The sequence below is a fragment of the Pelobates fuscus genome, chromosome 4 (assembly GCF_036172605.1).
Source record: "Pelobates fuscus isolate aPelFus1 chromosome 4, aPelFus1.pri, whole genome shotgun sequence".
Classification (NCBI taxonomy): domain Eukaryota; kingdom Metazoa; phylum Chordata; class Amphibia; order Anura; family Pelobatidae; genus Pelobates; species Pelobates fuscus.
The window spans coordinates 39,420,392-39,438,420 of NC_086320.1; the positions used below are offsets into that span (position 1 = coordinate 39,420,392).

Genomic DNA, 18,029 nt, shown 5'->3' on the forward strand with positions numbered 1-18,029 from the left:
TTGTGGCAGAATTGAATGCATTAAGCAGGTGCCACGTCCTGTTATACTCCGCTGATGTTAGCGTGTGTCTACTGACTTTTGGAAAATAAAGCAACTCATTTTCTGAGATTTTATGAGATTCCCATTTCCTTGCCCTTGAAATGGCTCTGTTACTTTGCAGTTTATCCTTATAATTTGATCATTTTTTTTGCCGCTCTTTTTTTTTCTTGTTTCTATTTTTTAAAATTCACCTTAGCTTTTTTGGTTTTACATAAGAAAAAAATATGGACTTTTTTTTTTCTCACAGGAAGTGTAATCTATAGGGAAATTTTGGCAATGAATTCAATAATACTATTGTAGTCACCCAGACACTTTATTTCAGTGAAGAGGTCTGGGTACAGTGATCTGGTCATGTTAACACTGGAATGTAAAATATTGCTTTATAGAAATGGCAATATTTATATTGTACAGGTAAATCCTTCTCTTGTGGCTATTACACTGTGTGGGAATCAAATGCTGCTCGTAGCAGCATTTGATTGGAGGAGCGAATCATTTTGCCGCGCATGGCCTCTCTAATCCAATGTTTCTCATAAAGAAGCATTGGATTTGACGAGATAGCGGGTGATATCAGCATGCTTGCTGACATCATCGGAGGCGGAGCTGGAGGCTGCAGGGGAGGAGTCCCAGCACAGGAAATGAAGTAAGTCAAATCTATTTAAGTACATTTTTAGAGGCCAAAGGGTAGTGGACAGAAGAGAATCTTAGAACGATTGCTATTTTCAGGACTGTAGGTTTCCTTCAAGCAAAGTTCCATTTCAGTTGCAAAGCTAATTTACCCACAATCCATCTGTAGGGCAAAGTGCAGACTTAATTAAAGGCACATGGCATAATCATTAAGGCATAAGGAATGGAATGAAAACAACATTTCCAGAACACTATTTCCAGGTTTTGTAAAGCTGCTTTGAATATATCCATTTAATTCATAACAACCACATGTAACATAATATATATAAAACAAAAAACCTACCATTGGACCTGGTGGTCCTGAAGGGCCAGTAGAACCATCTTTTCCTGGCATTCCCTGTATGAAGAAAAAAAAAAAGTAATTACTCATTGCGTAAGAACTTTCTAATTAACGGGACACTCCACTGCCCAAATACAAAATAAATCTGATTAGCAGAAATATCACCAACGAAAACAAGCATGCCTTCGATTACACATATTTTCATTGGAGTTTTATCTAAAAACAGCGTGCAAAAGCTGCAGATTCCTTGTCTTCAGTCTTTACAAGCCCTCCCCTTCTAACCCCACTCAGACTTTCTGTGGCTGTCCAATCACAGACTTCCCAGTGCAGCTCAATGAGAAGTCTTTGCAAGGCTGGTGCTATGAGCAATTGCTGCCGTTTGAGTTTAGCTTCACTGAGCTAACCAAACCAGTAAGTAACAGAACAGGTTGTCTGATTGACAGCCAGGTGGTGTAACAAGTTTAATTTGTAAAAGTGCCAGTTCCTTTTAAAAAATATTTGTAAAATGAAAATAATCTTCACATATCAAGCAATTCAGTGTCCCTTTAAATAAGTAACTTATATAAATGTAACTAGTAGAATTACTTGTCATATAAAATTGCATGTTCACCAGTAGATGGCAGCACAGCCATCCATGTCTTAGACTGGATAGAATTGAGAGATGATACATTTGGAGAACGTTTGTAAAGACAATGGCGGAGGAAAGTTGTTTTAGATATAAAAAAGGTTTAAACACAGAGAAGATACATTGTAAATGTAATCCAGTTTTTTATGTATTATCGCCTATATGTCATAGCTTCAGTCTTACCGTCCTTAAATGTGGCATTTCCTATTTTGCTGTTGTACAGTTGTTAAATTCACGAATAGATGTGTCAGCTTTCTATGACAACTTCATTCATTAAAAACATGTATGAAGCCAAATGAGAAATAATAGAAGCCAGTCCACGGTTTTTACCACCTTATGCAAATATATATTTTTCATGAATGAAGCTAGCATTCAGTTCTACCAAACCATGCACAGCTTTCAGTAGAGGAATTCCTGGCCATTATTAGCCTGATTCATAATGCATGATAAATAGTTCACTACAGACAAGCTCATTGTCACACATACACATGATCACTACTTAAAAGCTCACACACACATGCTCACTACAGAAAAGCTCACGAGCACACTTATAGACAAGCTCACTGACACATATACACATGCTCACTACAGACACGCTCACTGACAAACACATGCTTACTACAGAAAAGCTCACTGACACACACAAGCTCACTGACACATATACACATGCTCACTACAGACAAGCTCATTGACACACACATGCTCACTACAAACTCACTGATTGACACACACATGCTCACCATAGCCAAGTTCACTGACACACATAACATGCTTACTACAGACAACCTCACTGACACACATGCTCACTACAGACAAGCCCACTACAGAAAAGCTTGCTGACACACATGCTCACTACAGACAAACTCACTGACACATACAAGCTGACTGACATGCTCACTGACACACACATGCTTACTACAGAAAAGCTAGCTGACACACACATGCTCGCACACACATAATCTCACTGACACACACATGCTCCCTACAGAAAAGCTCACTGACACACACATGGATGATTATTACGGACAAACTCACTGACATATACACAAGCTCACTACAGACAAGCTCACTGACACACACACATGCTCACTGACACACACACACACGCTCACTACAGACAAGCTCACTGACACACACATGCTCACTAAAAACTCACTGACACACACACATGCTCACTGCAGAAAAGCTCACCAACACACACAAGCACATTTACAGACAAGTTCACTGACACACACACATGGTCACTACAGAAAAGCTCACTGACACACACACACACACACACACACAAGTTCACCTACAGACAAGCTTATTGTCACACACACACACAATCGCTACAGACAAGCTTACACACACATTCTCAGTGTAGAAAAGCTCACCAACACACACACGCACACTTACAGACAAGCTCACTGACACATATACACATGCTCACTGCAGACATGCTCACTGACACACACATGCTCACTACAGAGAAGCTAGCTGACACTCACAAGCTCACTTACACATAAGCTCACTGATACACACACACAAACTCACTGACACACATACACATGCTCACTATAGACAAGCTCACTGACACACACATGCTAACTTAGAGACAAGCTCACTGTCACACACATATGCTCACTTACAGGAAGGCTCACTGACACACTTGCGGGCTGGTGCGGCCTAAATGTGGCCGCACCAGCCCGCAGCACCTCCCTCCTGCCCCCAGCACCTCCCTATTTCTTTCCCTTGAACTGACACACAAGCTGTCACAGTCCAAGGGAAAATTATTTAAAAGGCCTCCCTTGTCCTTCCCTGTGGATGCCCATGTGGGTGGCTACACTGTCCTTTAATGGACTTGAGGCTAAAGAACAGTCTGTTGACATGCAGTAGGTAGTTCCATCGAAAGGGGGCAGCCTTTAAAAAATCCTGCAAATGAGAGTTGGCATTGCGGGAACAAGCAGTCATACGGAAAGTCGCTCAAAGAGCAAATGGAAAGAAAAGTACTATATTTGTTGAGGAAAGAGCAAATGTAGTGAGGAATGGAGTTAGTGAGGGCTTTGTAGGTTTGAATTTAAATTGGATGCCAAAGGGTACAGGAAATCAATGTAATGATTGGCAAAGGGGTGAGGTGTCGGAGTAGAAGTTAGTCGGGAAAATGAGCCTGGTGGCAGCATTCAACACAGACTGACAAGGGGCAATGTGGGTGTTTGGAAGGTCGATGAGTAGTTGGTTGCAACAGTCAAGTTTGGGAATCGATGAGTGCATGAACAAGTGCCTTAGTTGTATCTTGAGGTAGAAAAGAGCGAATATAGGCAATATTTGTAAGGTGGAGGTTACAGGATTTGGTGACAGACTAGATGTGAGGAGAAAGCGAAAGGTAAGACCTGAGTCAAAAGTAACTGTAAGTCAATGAGCTGGAGGGGTTAGTGTAATAGGTGTCCTATTGAGGTGTAGGTATATGAAGGTGGACTAATTGATCCGAGAAAAGATGAGGCACTCAGTTTTAAAAAGATTTTGTTTAATGACCATTATGTGTGTCAGAGATTGAGTCATTAGTCACTTTGGTAAGGCCAGTTTCAGTAGCAAGGAGGGAGCGAAAGACAAATGGAAGCAAGCTATGGAAAGTCCAGGATTGGTTGTATTGAGGGCTCACTCACAGCAGAATGCAGACATGATATCCTTTTTGTTATTTATTTATTTTTTTAAATCCTTTTAATTTTTTAATACATTTTATTGAGTGGTTAATACAACATACAATACAAGGCAAAAGATGAGTCAGGGGGAAGGTTCAGGATTGTGGTAGTTCTCTGTGTGTGCTTCCATTCTACTTCTAAACTAAACTTGCAAGAAACCAGAAAACACTATTTGAAACTATAAACTAGATTTTAAACGTTAGCTACAGCCCATTCCGTGGGATACCACTTTTGTGTGGTTCAGTGGTGTAACGCTCAATTGTTGATAAGATGGAAACAACTGCAGATTTCTGAGTTTGATAATGTTTATTACTTTAAATAAAAAAAGATAATCAAATTGAACTGTCTCTTTAATTCCTGGCAGGTTATAACCAGCAGCGGTGTTTGAAGTTGTTTTAGGATAAGGTAAATTTAGCACAACCAGCGATAAGTTCCAAATTAGGATGCAGATAATTAATAAGTAGGTGTTGGAAACAAGATTATGAGTTGATGTGGAGCAGATAGCGAACCACTTAGATTTAGGATGGATATATATTAAGTTAGAGCCAATCTGGTTTACTTAACTTATGAAGGAGTGATAATCCAAATTGGTGATAGAGATTCCACAGAGAATCGAGGTTGCAGCAGGCAAGAGAATATCCAAAAACAGTCCGAGGTCGTAGGAGAGGAGAAGGAGGGTAAATGATTAAACAGTCCGGGTCCGATACACAGTAGAAGTAAATATTCAGTTTGAAGTTCGCGGGAGCTTTCGAGTTGATCCAGCACTGTGGTGTTGACGCGGACTCTCTATGAACCCTGGGAACGACCACGTCATAGGAGGGGGAGTGGCCGCGCTCCGAGAACCCGGAAGTCCACGGTTAGCGAATGCCGAAAGGTCTGACAGAACCCCCCTCATAAGAAGCAGCCACCGGATGCTGTCAGCGAGGTCTGGATGGGTAGCGAGCATGGTACGCGTTGATAAGTCGACGAGCATGCACCGCGGAGGACGACACCCATGAGTCTTCGTCAACTCCGTAGCCCTTCCACCGGACAAGATATTGTAAGGAACCACGATGGATTCGTGAGTCGAGAATCCTCTGAACCTCGTATTCCTCTTCACCTTGTACCAGAATGGGATCAGGAGTGGTAAGAACATCCCTCATGAAAGGGTCGGAGTGGTGTGGTTTAAGCAATGACACATGGAAGACTGGATGTAGTTTCATGGTAGGTGGAAGTTTCAATCTAACCACGTTTTCGTTGATGAGTGACAATATACGAAAAGGGCCAAGGAAGAGTGAACTTAGTTTCTTTGAGGGACGGTTGGTAACAATGTTTTTTGAAGAGAGCCATACTAGATCACCAACCTTGTAAGTAGGGGAAGGTCGTCTACCAGTATCGAAAAACTTTTTCTGAGCAGATGATGCATTTTTGAGGTTATCACGTAACCTGAGGAAGAGGGCAGACATGAACGAGTTATGGTTGGAGACGTATGGATTAGAAGAAGGAAGTCCTTGATCGGGGAATGAAGAAGGATGGAATCCAAAATTTGAGAAGAATGGAGTCATTTTGCTACTAGTGTGTACCGAGTTGTTGTATGAGAACTCTGCCATTGGTAACCACGTGATCCAATCATCTTGTAAATGAGAGCAATAACACCGCAAGTATTGTTCAAGACATTGGTTAACTCTCTCTGTTTGTCCGTTGGTTTGAGGATGATAGGCTGAAGATAATTTACGTTGAATGTTGAGGGAGGAACACATCTCATTCCAGAATTTGGAGGTGAACTGTGTTCCTCTGTCTGATATGATTTCTTCAGGAAGACCATGGAGTTTCACGATGTTGTTGATGAATACTTTTGCAAGTTCAGATGAAGAGGGTAATTTCTTTAAAGGAATAAAATGGGACATCTTGGTGAAACGGTCTACCACTACCAGAATGGTGGTATGATGTTGCGAAGGAGGGAGTTCTACCAAGAAATCCATTGAGATGGACTGCCAAGGTCTTTCTGGAACAGGTAGGCTCAGTAATTGACCGAATGGTGGATGATGGTCAGATTTTGATCTCAGACAGGTTGGGCAGTTTTTTACATAAGATTCTATGGTTCTGTCCTGGCGAGGCCACCAGTAATATCTTTTAGACAGCTCCAGTGTTTTTCTTGTACCAGGATGACCAGCCAGAGGGGAATCATGAATCAAGGAGAGTATTTTATTCCTAAGTAAGGGAGGAATGTATAACCTGTCTTTGAAGTAGTACAAACCGTCCTTTTTTGATAGATTGCCTTGTTTGGGAAGTTCAAGATCTTCTTCTTTGAGATGTTTAATATCATCAGTTAATGACGAAATAATACCTATGATTTTAGGAGGTTGAGTTTCGTTTACAGGAAGATCTTGGTGAATTCTGGACAGGGCATCTGCCTTTTTATTTCTGGATCCAGGTCTGTAGATGATTTGAAAATTGAAACGGGAAAAGAAAAGATTCCAGCGTACTTGTCTGGCAGAGAGTGTTTTGTTGGAATGAAGATATTCAAGGTTCCTATGGTCGGTATAAACAATTACAGGAGTGCGTGTGTCTTCAAGTATGTGACGCCAGTTTTCGAATGCAGCTTTAATACTTAATAATTCTTTTTCTCCTACAGGATAATTTCGTTCAGCAGGAGACAAGGATCGTGAAAAAAAAGCTACTGGATGGAGAGGATCTTGAGGCGTTTGGTGTTGAGAGAGGACAGCCCCGATAGCTGTATCAGAAGCATCCGTTTCCATGACGTAGAGAAAAGCAGGATTAGGTAGTTGAAGAATGGGTGCACTTGTGAATCTCCGTTTTAATTCATCAAAGGCTGCTTGAGCCTCTTCGTTCCAAGCAAAGGACCGTTTACTGCTATTGAGCAGGTTGAGGGGATGAGCAACCTTGGAGTAATTTTTAATGAACTTCCTATAGAAGTTGGCAAATCCCAGAAAACGTTGTAAGTCTTTAGTATTAGTAGGAGTAGACCAGTTGACAATGCAATCTATTTTGGAGGTATCCATACTTATTGAATGAGGGGAGATAACATATCCCAAAAAAGTGATTTCATTGACTTCAAATATACATTTTTCTGGTTTTGCGTATAATTTGTGTGTTCTTAATCTGGATAATACCCATCTCACGTGTTTTCTGTGTTCTTCAAGGTTGTTGGAGTAGATGAGAATATCATCTAAGTAAATGATGACACAAACGTCTAGGAGATCTCGGAAGATATCGTTAATGAAATGCTGAAAGGTTGCAGGGGCGTTACATAGCCCGAAGGGCATGACAAGATATTCGTAAAGACCATATCGGGTTCTGAACGCCGTTTTCCATTCATCATTGGCCTTGATTCTAACAAGGTTATATGCCCCACGAAGGTCAAGTTTAGTGTAGATGGTAGCTGTTCTTAATCTTTCAATCAACTCATTGATCAGGGGAAGAGGGTAACGATTCTTGATAGTTATTTTATTTAAAGACCTGTAATCGATGATTGGCCGAATAGTCTGGTCCTTGTTTCTTACAAAAAACATGCTGGAAGCGGCTGGTGAACAGGAAGGTCTAATGAACCCCTTCCGGAGGTTTTCATCTAGGTATTCCTTGAGGGTTTTTAGCTCTGATTCAGAGAGGGGATAAATATGTCCAAAAGGGATAGGAGCACCAGGAACAAGGTCAATCGGACAATCATAGGGTCGATGAGGAGGAAGTGTCTCTGCTTCCTTTTTACTGAACACATCAGCGAACTCTGAATAGCTGGAAGGTATAGTGGATTCCCTAGTAACATGCAAAATGGGGATGTGTTGTAGACATGTTCTCTGGCAATATGCAGAGTTAAACGTGAGAGAGAAAGGAGCCCAGGTAATAAGTGGGTTGTGAGTCCGTAACCAGTCTATCCCTAATATTATAGGATAAAGAGGAGAATTTATGACATCAAAAACAAGAAATTCAGAATGGAGATAATTAGTAGTAGTCCTTAAAGGGACAGTTTCAAGGCGAATGGGCCCCGAGGAGATTAAGGAGCCATCAATAACTCTGACAGAGACGGAATTACGTTTTTGAACACAAGGAATTTTATTTTTTGTAACAAAGGATGAGTCCAGGAACACCCCATTAGCACCGGAATCAATAATGGCCTTAGTCGTAATTCTTTCTTTGTCCCACTGTAATATGAGAGAGACAGAGGAAAAATGAGAGGTTGGTTTAGAAGGAAGTACACTCATTACAGTCGTGGTAGAACCATGCTTACCGCCTCTTGGACGTTTCAATAGGGGACAGTCTGGGACAACATGTTCTTGCGAAGCACAGTACATGCAGAGGTTCAGTTGTCTTCTTCTGGTTCTCTCTTCTGGAGTAAGAGGACTTCTCACAACCCCTATTTCCATAGGTTCAGCGGGAGTTATAGGTTTCTCCGGTGCCTTTGAAGAGGTGAAGGGTTTTTTCCATAGAGAGCTAGTGAGTGATTTCTCAGCTTTTCTTTCCCTAAGTCTTCTGTCGATACTGATTGACAGTTGAATAAGTGTATTTAGTGTAGTAGGTAGTTCAGTTCTGGAGAGCTCATCTTTGACAGCTTCAGATAACCCAATACGGAACTGGTTACGTAGAGTTATGTCATTCCACTGAGTTTCAGGTGCCCATCGTTTGAATTCAGCAATGTAATCTTCAACAGGCCGGTTTCTTTGCTGCAGTGTTCTAATGGTTAAATCTGCAGTCGCTTGTTTGTTTGGGTCTTCGTAAAGGAGAGACATGGCTTCAAAGAATTCATCCAGAGAATCCAATATGGGATCATCATTCTCAAGAAAGGAATGAGCCCAGGCCATGGGTTCACCTCTCAGAAATGAAATAACAGAACAAACTTTAGATCTTTCAGTGGGATATGATCGGGGTTTTAATGCAATCAACAACTTGCAAGAATTGATGAACTCTCGGTATTGGGACCTGTCTCCAGAAAATTTTTCAGGGTTGGAGACAGCAGGGTCACTAGCCGAGTGTGTAACTGTGTGAGGAGTATGGGTTTGCAAGTCCCTTACATAAGTAAGGATTCTTTCATTGGTGATCTGTAGATCTTGCATGCCTTGAGTGAGAGTATCCACTCTTTGGTTTAATCTGGTGATTTCAGAAGTGAGATCTGCTGTATCCATTAATTAGGCTGGATCAATCTGTAACGCTCAATTGTTGATAAGATGGAAACAACTGCAGATTTCTGAGTTTGATAATGTTTATTACTTTAAATAAAAAAAGATAATCAAATTGAACTGTCTCTTTAATTCCTGGCAGGTTATAACCAGCAGCGGTGTTTGAAGTTGTTTTAGGATAAGGTAAATTTAGCACAACCAGCGATAAGTTCCAAATTAGGATGAAGATAATTAATAAGTAGGTGTTGGAAACAAGATTATGAGTTGATGTGGAGCAGATAGCGAACCACTTAGATTTAGGATGGATATATATTAAGTTAGAGCCAATCTGGTTTACTTAACTTATGAAGGAGTGATAATCCAAATTGGTGATAGAGATTCCACAGAGAATCGAGGTTGCAGCAGGCAAGAGAATATCCAAAAACAGTCCGAGGTCGTAGGAGAGGAGAAGGAGGGTAAATGATTAAACAGTCCGGGTCCGATACACAGTAGAAGTAAATATTCAGTTTGAAGTTCGCGGGAGCTTTCGACTTGATCCAGCACTGTGGTGTTGACGCGGACTCTCTATGAACCCTGGGAACGACCACGTCATAGGAGGGGGAGTGGCCGCGCTCCGAGAACCCGGAAGTCCACGGTTAGCGAATGCCGAAAGGTCTGACAAGTGGTATTTATAACCGTGACGCCAATTATGTTTAAGTGCACTCTAGTTCAAATTCTAAGTCACTGAGTCCTGGACCCTGGATGGTACAAAGGGTGTTACATTAGAGACATCCCACTGATGAGTGGTCGGTGTTCTCACTGGAGCTTCTGCGCCCCCCGAAAGGCCAAGTGCTGCGAGGAAAGTGGGGGTGTCTGGTGGAGATGCTGCTGTGTATGTTGTCTCCTCACTGAGGACCATCAGTGTGAGGGATGCAGACCAGCGATATGCCACTCCAGCTTCTTGCAGCTCCTTTGTTATTGACTGCATAGCGTTTCTCCATAACAGTGTAGACCGGTTGACATCTTGAAAGATGGTGAGTTTCAAAGTCCAGAGGAGCCTTGTCCTGGAGAGCTTTTATGTGCTTTTGCTTGTCTGCAAAGGATTGACATTTAAGTATAATGTCTCTTGGCGAGCTTGCAGGGGAACGAGGAGATCTGTTGACCCTATAGATCCCATCTAGTAGGAGTAGTTTAGCCTGTTTGGCAGGTAGTACTGTGGATATCAGCCTTCTAAGAAAGTGTGACAATTTCTCTGTGGACACTGCATCAGATACCCCACGGATTTTGATGTTTAGTCGCTAGCTCCTGTCATCCAGAGTGTCCACTCTCTGGGTCATGAAGGAGTGTGAGGTTTGCATTTGTTTAACAGTGTCTCCCAGTGCTGCCAGGTCTTACTTGAGATTATTCACATCTTTCTCAGTGGCCTGGATGCGGTCTGTGACTGCTTGGACCACAGTTTTCACCAGGGCAATGTCAGCATCAAATAACAGTCTGATTCTGTCATATAGGTCTGAGATGTCCTGTTTAGTCGCTGGTGTCAGTCTGTGGGTCTCACTTGTTGCGGCCAAAGTAGAGGGTTGACTGCTTTCAGGTCTGAATTCCATCACGCTCCCTTCATCCTCATCAGAGGCCTCCCTCTTGGCAGAATGAGCTGCATGTTCCGCTGGTCTGGACCTTGTTAATTTGAGAAGTGCCCCAATATCTCTCGCCTCTTGAGGTGGCGCCGTGTGTAGTTTCTGAGTCTTCTGACCCATAGTTACAGTGTTGGAGGCGCTCAGGTAGGGAGGTATGTATTCGCGCCAGTCCGCGAGCAGCTTGGCGTGGTTAGTTGTGGCCTTCAGGCTTCCAGGCCTAAGTCTCCTTCACATCTTATAGGATTGCGCGGTAGGTGATCTGAATTGGAAGGGCATGAGTGAGATCTGCAGGAGTTCCCCCCCACTTGAGATAAACACTCTTAGGGGGTTTTCAGCCGGTAAGACTGCAGTTTTTGTAGAATTAGTGAGTTTGGTCACGGAGCTGTGAAATATGGTATCTGAGCTGTGGCTGTGCTTAGCCCCTCCCTTTTATTTTTTTTTACTTTTATCTATTTTATGTTTAAATGATGTATTTGTATATATGTAATGTATTCTTTTCATACTGTATTAGTAAAGACGTAATCTCCACCTTGGAATGTACAGTATATATGTTAGCCAGAGGGGATGGCAAATATATTTAGGTAAATTTGTTCCTCACTGTCTGCCACTTATGTGGTTTAACTGTATTCTGGTACATAATTGTGGTTCAATAATTGAATGCCAGTTAGGAGTTTACTTAGAATATTGGATGCTATTTAATGAATGACCTTATACAGCAGAAATGCTACAATCATCCTGGTGGAGTCACATCCAGACCCCAGGTTTTTGGTTGGACAATGATGGTTCAATGGAGATATGGACAGTGATATGATGGGATTGAAAGCTCTGAAAGTATTGTGCCCAGAACAAAGAGGGTTAAAACAAGTATATTGGTATGTTTACAAGACAGTAAAGACTTAACATATGTGTCTACTATTTACACATTCCTACAAGCACTAATTTTAGATTGAAACAGAATTCTAAGTGTTTAGAAAACTCCATAAACAGCACAGCTGAGCTATCTAGAGGGATTGATTGTCAAATAAATAAGAGGCAGCCCTCGGATGGCGTGGGCTGAATAGGAGCAGATAAGAGGATTTGCTACGTAACTGGAATACTTATGTATGTTAATATCATAAAGTCAAAAGCTCAACTTAATGTCAGTTGTATGCTGTTCAATTATTTTATTTCACAAATTAATTAATAATAACGAAGTTTTTAACCAGGAAAGGTACATTCAGATTGCTCTGGTTTTCAACTACGTCCTGGGGATGTTACCTTAGCCCAACATCCAGGGGATGTTACAATTACCCAATTTAGTGGGACTTATTTTATCAACCTCGGAAGGATGAAGGGCTGAGTTGACCCTGCGGGGATTTGACCAGATTCATGTGTTACTGTATTAGCCCACTGAGCTCTCTTACCGGGCGTTAATTGATGGCTTGCAAAATATTAAAGCAGCAGATTCTGACCAAAAAACAACAACTCTTCTTCCTAGGGCTTTTTGTAAACTTTTCTGAAATCCTTATTTGCAATTTCTTCACTGAAACCAATGTTTACCTGCCTTTTATACCTCAATCCCATTTCTTAATAGTCCTGGATCACCAAGTACACCCGGTATATATATCTATATATTTAGCCCAAATCAACAAATATGTCACCTCTGATTGAGTTGCTCTCCCTTTAAATACAACTTTGTGTTCATTCTGGGTTAACAGAGACAGTGTATGATGTCATATCTTGGCACGCTATCAGCCGTACACAGTACTATCACAAGGGGGCATAATATTAGAGAACTGGCCTATAAGACGAATCGATGTCCACTGAACCAGAATCGGACCTCATTGACTGGAATTACAATGACCTAATATCTTTAGTGTAGGTAGATTTAATGCATACTCAGCCTCAGCACATTCTCTAAAATTTGAGTTTCTTTGGTTATGAAAGGAGCGTTTGAAAAAGTACACAAAATGCGTTAGGGGATTTGCTTTGTATTTTTTATTTTTTGTTTTTTGTCTGTGAGCTGTTTTTGCAATACTTTTTAATTAGATTAATACATATTTTATAGTTTTTTTTACACTATTAGGTGAGCAGAGTTTGTTTTTTTCCCCACTAAATGGTGCTCCTGGGAGCTCGTTAGCAGATGCCTGTTTCTCTTTTTTACATTTACAGTGGTACCTCGGTTTACGAATTTAATGCATTCTCCGGGACGTTTTGTATTGCAAAAAATTTGTAAACCGAAACGTGCTTTACCCCATGAATGCATTGAAAACCAATTAATCCGTTCCGGAGGTCAGAAAAAAGTCAAAATGAGCTGGCATGGAAACCAACCCACAATGCAGAACACACAGTAAAAGGCATGCAAACGACCAAGCTCAGCTCCCTACCTTTCCACTGCTTGAGAAATGCACCAAAAAAGTTCAAAACAATTCCAAAACCACTGCAACAAAAAAATGCCAAAATGGCTCCAAAACTCGATGCAAAAACTGCTCCAACACCTTTCAACACCTCCACACTCGACGCGACATGCTACCTACAGACACCAGCATGCATGGGGGCGGCGCTGTAACCCTCCCAGTCAATCAGCCATGCCCCTACCCTGATGCTGCCTGGGGGGTACTACCCTGATGCTGCCTGGGGGAAAGCGGAGAAACGAAGAAAGGTTTAACCCCTTGAGGCTAGAGTGAGCCTGGGGGCCTCATGGCACCATAACAACTTAATTTAGATGAAGTTGTTATGATGCCTTATGCTGCATAAATTGACCCTTTAACACGGTCAATTTGGGATTTTCAATGTTTTACTCATTGGTGGAAGTTTAAGTTACCCTTTAACTTGATTTACTAATCTTTCAGATCAGTTTATGAACTCTCATGGTTTGCAAAAACAATTATTGTGATTTAAAGAGCCAGTATATTCTGCAGCATTGTAAATCTCCTCTGGATCCATAGAAACCCAGGCATTGCAGATCAACTGATATTCTTAAGACACGGCAGATTAGACAGACCATATGTGTAACAATTTTGTGCTTTGATTATGTTGCTACATCTTACCCTCTGTCCCGTTTCTCCATCACGCCCTGGAGATCCTGATGCTCCCGTAATACCCTGCGAAGAACGCAAACAGTCTCAGGTAAGAGAAAGAAATCTGTGCTCTACACATTGAATTTAACCTGCAGAGATGAGAGGATACTTAATACACAAGCCCTGACAGGCCTCCCACGCTGCTGGCTATAGATTGTTCAGGCAGCCTCATGCATGCTTCCAGGAGCAGTGATATAACACAGGTTTCTATTCTGTAAACTGCAGTATTACACCGAGGCTTCACAATGAGCCCACCATAATGTGCATTTCACAAACGTCTAATTTTAGAGTTTGGTAAACCTATTTTGAAGAAAGAGTACAATTGCTCAAGCAATATAATACAAGGTGGGATTTTTTTTTTTACCCCTTTGGGCACGGTGTAGATAAGTAGAAATCCATTATCCCAGATGTGGGCAGGATGTCAGACAGATGTGTGAACGTATTGTTTTATTGTTCCCTAGAATTCCAGGTGTACAGCAATCACTGTATTCTGTGAGGTTTGTGGAGAGTTCAGATTTTATTATTATTTTATTATTTATATAGCGCCAGCAAAATTCTGTAGCGCTGTACAATTAGGAATGTTTCCTCTCTTTACACTTCACATTAAGTAATGGGATCTACCACAAAAAGGTACAAGGCTTTTCTGTGAATTTTGGTAAATGTCTGCTTCACTTGTCACTTTGTACTCAGAAATGAGAAGAGCCTGAACCTGCCTTCAGGCACCTGACCACTAGGGGGCACTTGTTTTAAAAAATTATAATGTGCCTTTTTGAGCTTAAACAGGATGGAGCAGAGTAAAGTACCAGGAGCCTTGGCCAGTGTCCTTTGTAGTCCAGTCAGCCTTAATAGCAGAGCTACAGGAACATTTATAGTGGGTGTAAAACTCCAGTGTCTGATTGTGAGACGGGACAGGAAGTGAAAGGGATCACTTCCCATCAGCCCACTAACAGCCTCTTACATAGGGAATGCCTTGCAGGATGAGCAGGGGAAGCTTTGTCTGATACACACTGTATAACCACTCCAGGAAGCTATAACAGCGGTTGAACTACCACCAATGTGGCGGCTCCAGGGCCCAAATACTGAGGGGGCCCATCAAGTGGCCCATGCACTTAGGCCTATGTTTTTAAAAGTTTTTAGCAATGCCCAGTTAATATAGTAATTATATTTCATCTGCTTTCTTTTGGAGTTGAGGAGCAGGGGGTGTCTAAGAACTTTGCCTATAGGTGCCTGTTATGTAAATCCAGTCCTGGATATGAGTCAATTTGAAATAATTTTGTATCCTAACGGCTCAAGTCTGGTTAAAAATGTGTACTGGAGTAATACTGTGGTGTTACAATTTATTCTGCTAAATATAACACTTTAACAGGACTGGACAAGTGTCAAAATGCCATTCATTGAGACTCGAAGAAAAGAGATTTCAGCCACAGCAGAGGAAAATTAATCTTGACATTAAGAAAAATAAAATATGTAACTCTCATCTTAGAGTGGTTGTTTTGTCAAATTCAGCACATATCTTAAATGAAAAAAATATAAAAAAGGTTATTTTGGCAAAAGAGAGGAAATATGGATCTTATAGTGATGATGTAGTAATCCTAGAGCCCTAGTCACACCTCCCTTGGCTATGATTCACACAGCCTCTATAAAAAAAAAAGTTTCATTGTCAAATCGACCTCCCTGCATAGTGTGTTTACTTTAGAAGTTATTATCATCTGCTTTGATAGGTACTACACTCAAGAGGCAATTAACAGAGCATAAGGCAAGAATTTCTAAATTAAACATAATGTGCAGTAACAAAAGTTGAACCTACTTTTCAGGAAATATGTAGCTAAACTGTATAAATCATTGGCAAGAAAGGTATAGCGATATAAACAAAGTTATTCAACTCCTAAATGGCAGAGAATTGAACAGCGAGACTGCAAGGGCATGATCTATAGACCAAAACTGCTTCATTAAGCTAAAGTTGTTTTTTTATGCTTAGAAGGACCCTTTAAAGGAGTTGTCAGGCATTTTTTATCCTAACATTAATTAAGAAAACAACTCTTTTAGATGTCATGGGCCGGTGCATTACTCTCTCAGTGCTATCTCTATAGCACCTTCATCATTGAATATCTGTGCTGCACTACATCAAAGATTATTAGACAGAGTTGACTATACAGTGTTCCTATGAAAAACTTCATATAAGATCCTGGAAAAATGGAGATGATTTGTGTTTTGGTTAATACATTCAAATACAAAGCAAAACAAAAATTGATGTTAATGTGGCATTAAAATTGTTTGATAGGGAATATAAATAATACAGTATCTATTATTTCCTTAACATTCAATAACATTCTAGAACATTATGGGCTTTATTCACTTAAGTCCAAATTCTGGGGCACGGAAGACTGAATTGCAAAAGGTTGGCTCGAATAACCATGCCGACTTTAGTTGAGTAAATTTTTTCCAAATCACTACAATTAGTTATTAATTAAATAAACCATCCAGTTTACACCTTGCATAAATCTTAATACCTGTTGTCCTGGAAACCCAGGTTCACCTTTTTCTCCTTTTCCACCCGGTGGACCCTACAAGTATTTAAACCAAAACAAATATTATTTGTCAGGTGCCATAAATAGTCAGTACTACCAATTATATTGTCATCTGTACGTAAAAACATTACACAAAAAAAACATTTTTACAGATTTGTCATGCATTTGGGAGGCGGAGGAATGGTTCAAAGAGATCAGCAAAAAAAACAGGAAAACACCCAGTCCATTCAGATAATTGTGGATGAAAAAAGTATGTTTTGATTGGAACACAGATATACGGTACTAAAAGTAACATTTCATAGCAATGTAGCAATAAACACTGCATTTAAGAGAAGGTAATGTTATCTAAAGAAGAAGCTAAACTTTTTAATTTTCCTATTTTATTTAAGAAAAATTCTCATTAAATTAAGATGCAGCTCAATCGGGGTAACACTTCACACCAGCACTTCCCACCGACTAACATACGATCTGCCCGTAGGTGAAAGTCTGTCGCTTTTACTGCAGAGATAATCCCTCTGTTTTTCCATGTAACCAATAGAGTTCAACTTCATCAATGCAAAGATGCGTGCTAGTACAGTCAGTGGGTGAAAAGGGGAGAAGATTTGGGTAAGGGGAGAAATTACGTAAAAGTATATTGTAAAATCTTTCCAATGTTTTTTCTTAGATTTTGTTTTGTGGTTTGTTTGTTTTAATTCTTTTAAAATAAATAAGCCAATAATAACTATTATCTGCCAGTGGATTTTGATTACATCACTAGGGATATAAACTACAGATTTGTGCAAAAAGCGCTAAAAAAAATCCTAAAATCCTTTAAATGTTAAAACTTCTCCTTTAAGAACATTTATGTGGTAAAGAAATATTGCTTTGCTTCTACAACATCTTAGTGCACTTCACCCCTTTGTGTTTGACACTATAAAGAGAAGATATATCTTGCGGTCTAGAATTCTTTCCCACATAACTGTAACTAAATATAATCACTCTCGGCTCTCTCTCACTCTATTTCTGTTTCTCTTTTCAAATATAGTAGAAATGGGCATTACATCGAGATATAAAATAAGAGGGAGAGAAAGTGTGCAATATTTCAGACAGTATCATTTTGGAAAATGCAGTAGGTGTGACATAAATGAGATAAATAAACTTGCCATAAACCTGCTCCTGACAAATTGTAAAGAACAAAGGGAATGCTAAGTATTATGTGAGAATGTAGGCGTAATGCCCACACACAGTAAGTACAGTTACTTGGATAGCAACAAGCATCGGTACTATCCACTGGAGTCTGCATAGAGCCTCTTTCTCACTCTCTGGAAGCTAAAATAAAACTATGCTGTTTTGTTATGGACAAAATACTTGAATGGATAAAATGTCTATGTTACTCTGTACATGTGTGCCCATTCAGTAAATGCTTCCCT

At 40.5% G+C, this 18,029-nt stretch overlaps 1 protein-coding gene across 2 annotated transcripts in view; it reads right to left on the reverse strand.

The window, feature by feature from the left end:
- COL14A1 (collagen type XIV alpha 1 chain) overlaps positions 1-18,029 on the reverse strand; it is a 135,995-nt gene that overhangs the window by 15,007 nt on the left and 102,959 nt on the right. For both annotated transcript variants that reach the window (XM_063451104.1, XM_063451103.1), the window contains 3 exons: positions 16,603-16,656; positions 14,063-14,116; positions 1,007-1,060 (listed from right to left, as the gene is read on the reverse strand). In XM_063451104.1, the coding sequence (XP_063307174.1) occupies positions 1,007-1,060; positions 14,063-14,116; positions 16,603-16,656 (162 nt within the window). The remainder of the gene's footprint in view (positions 1-1,006; positions 1,061-14,062; positions 14,117-16,602; positions 16,657-18,029) is intronic.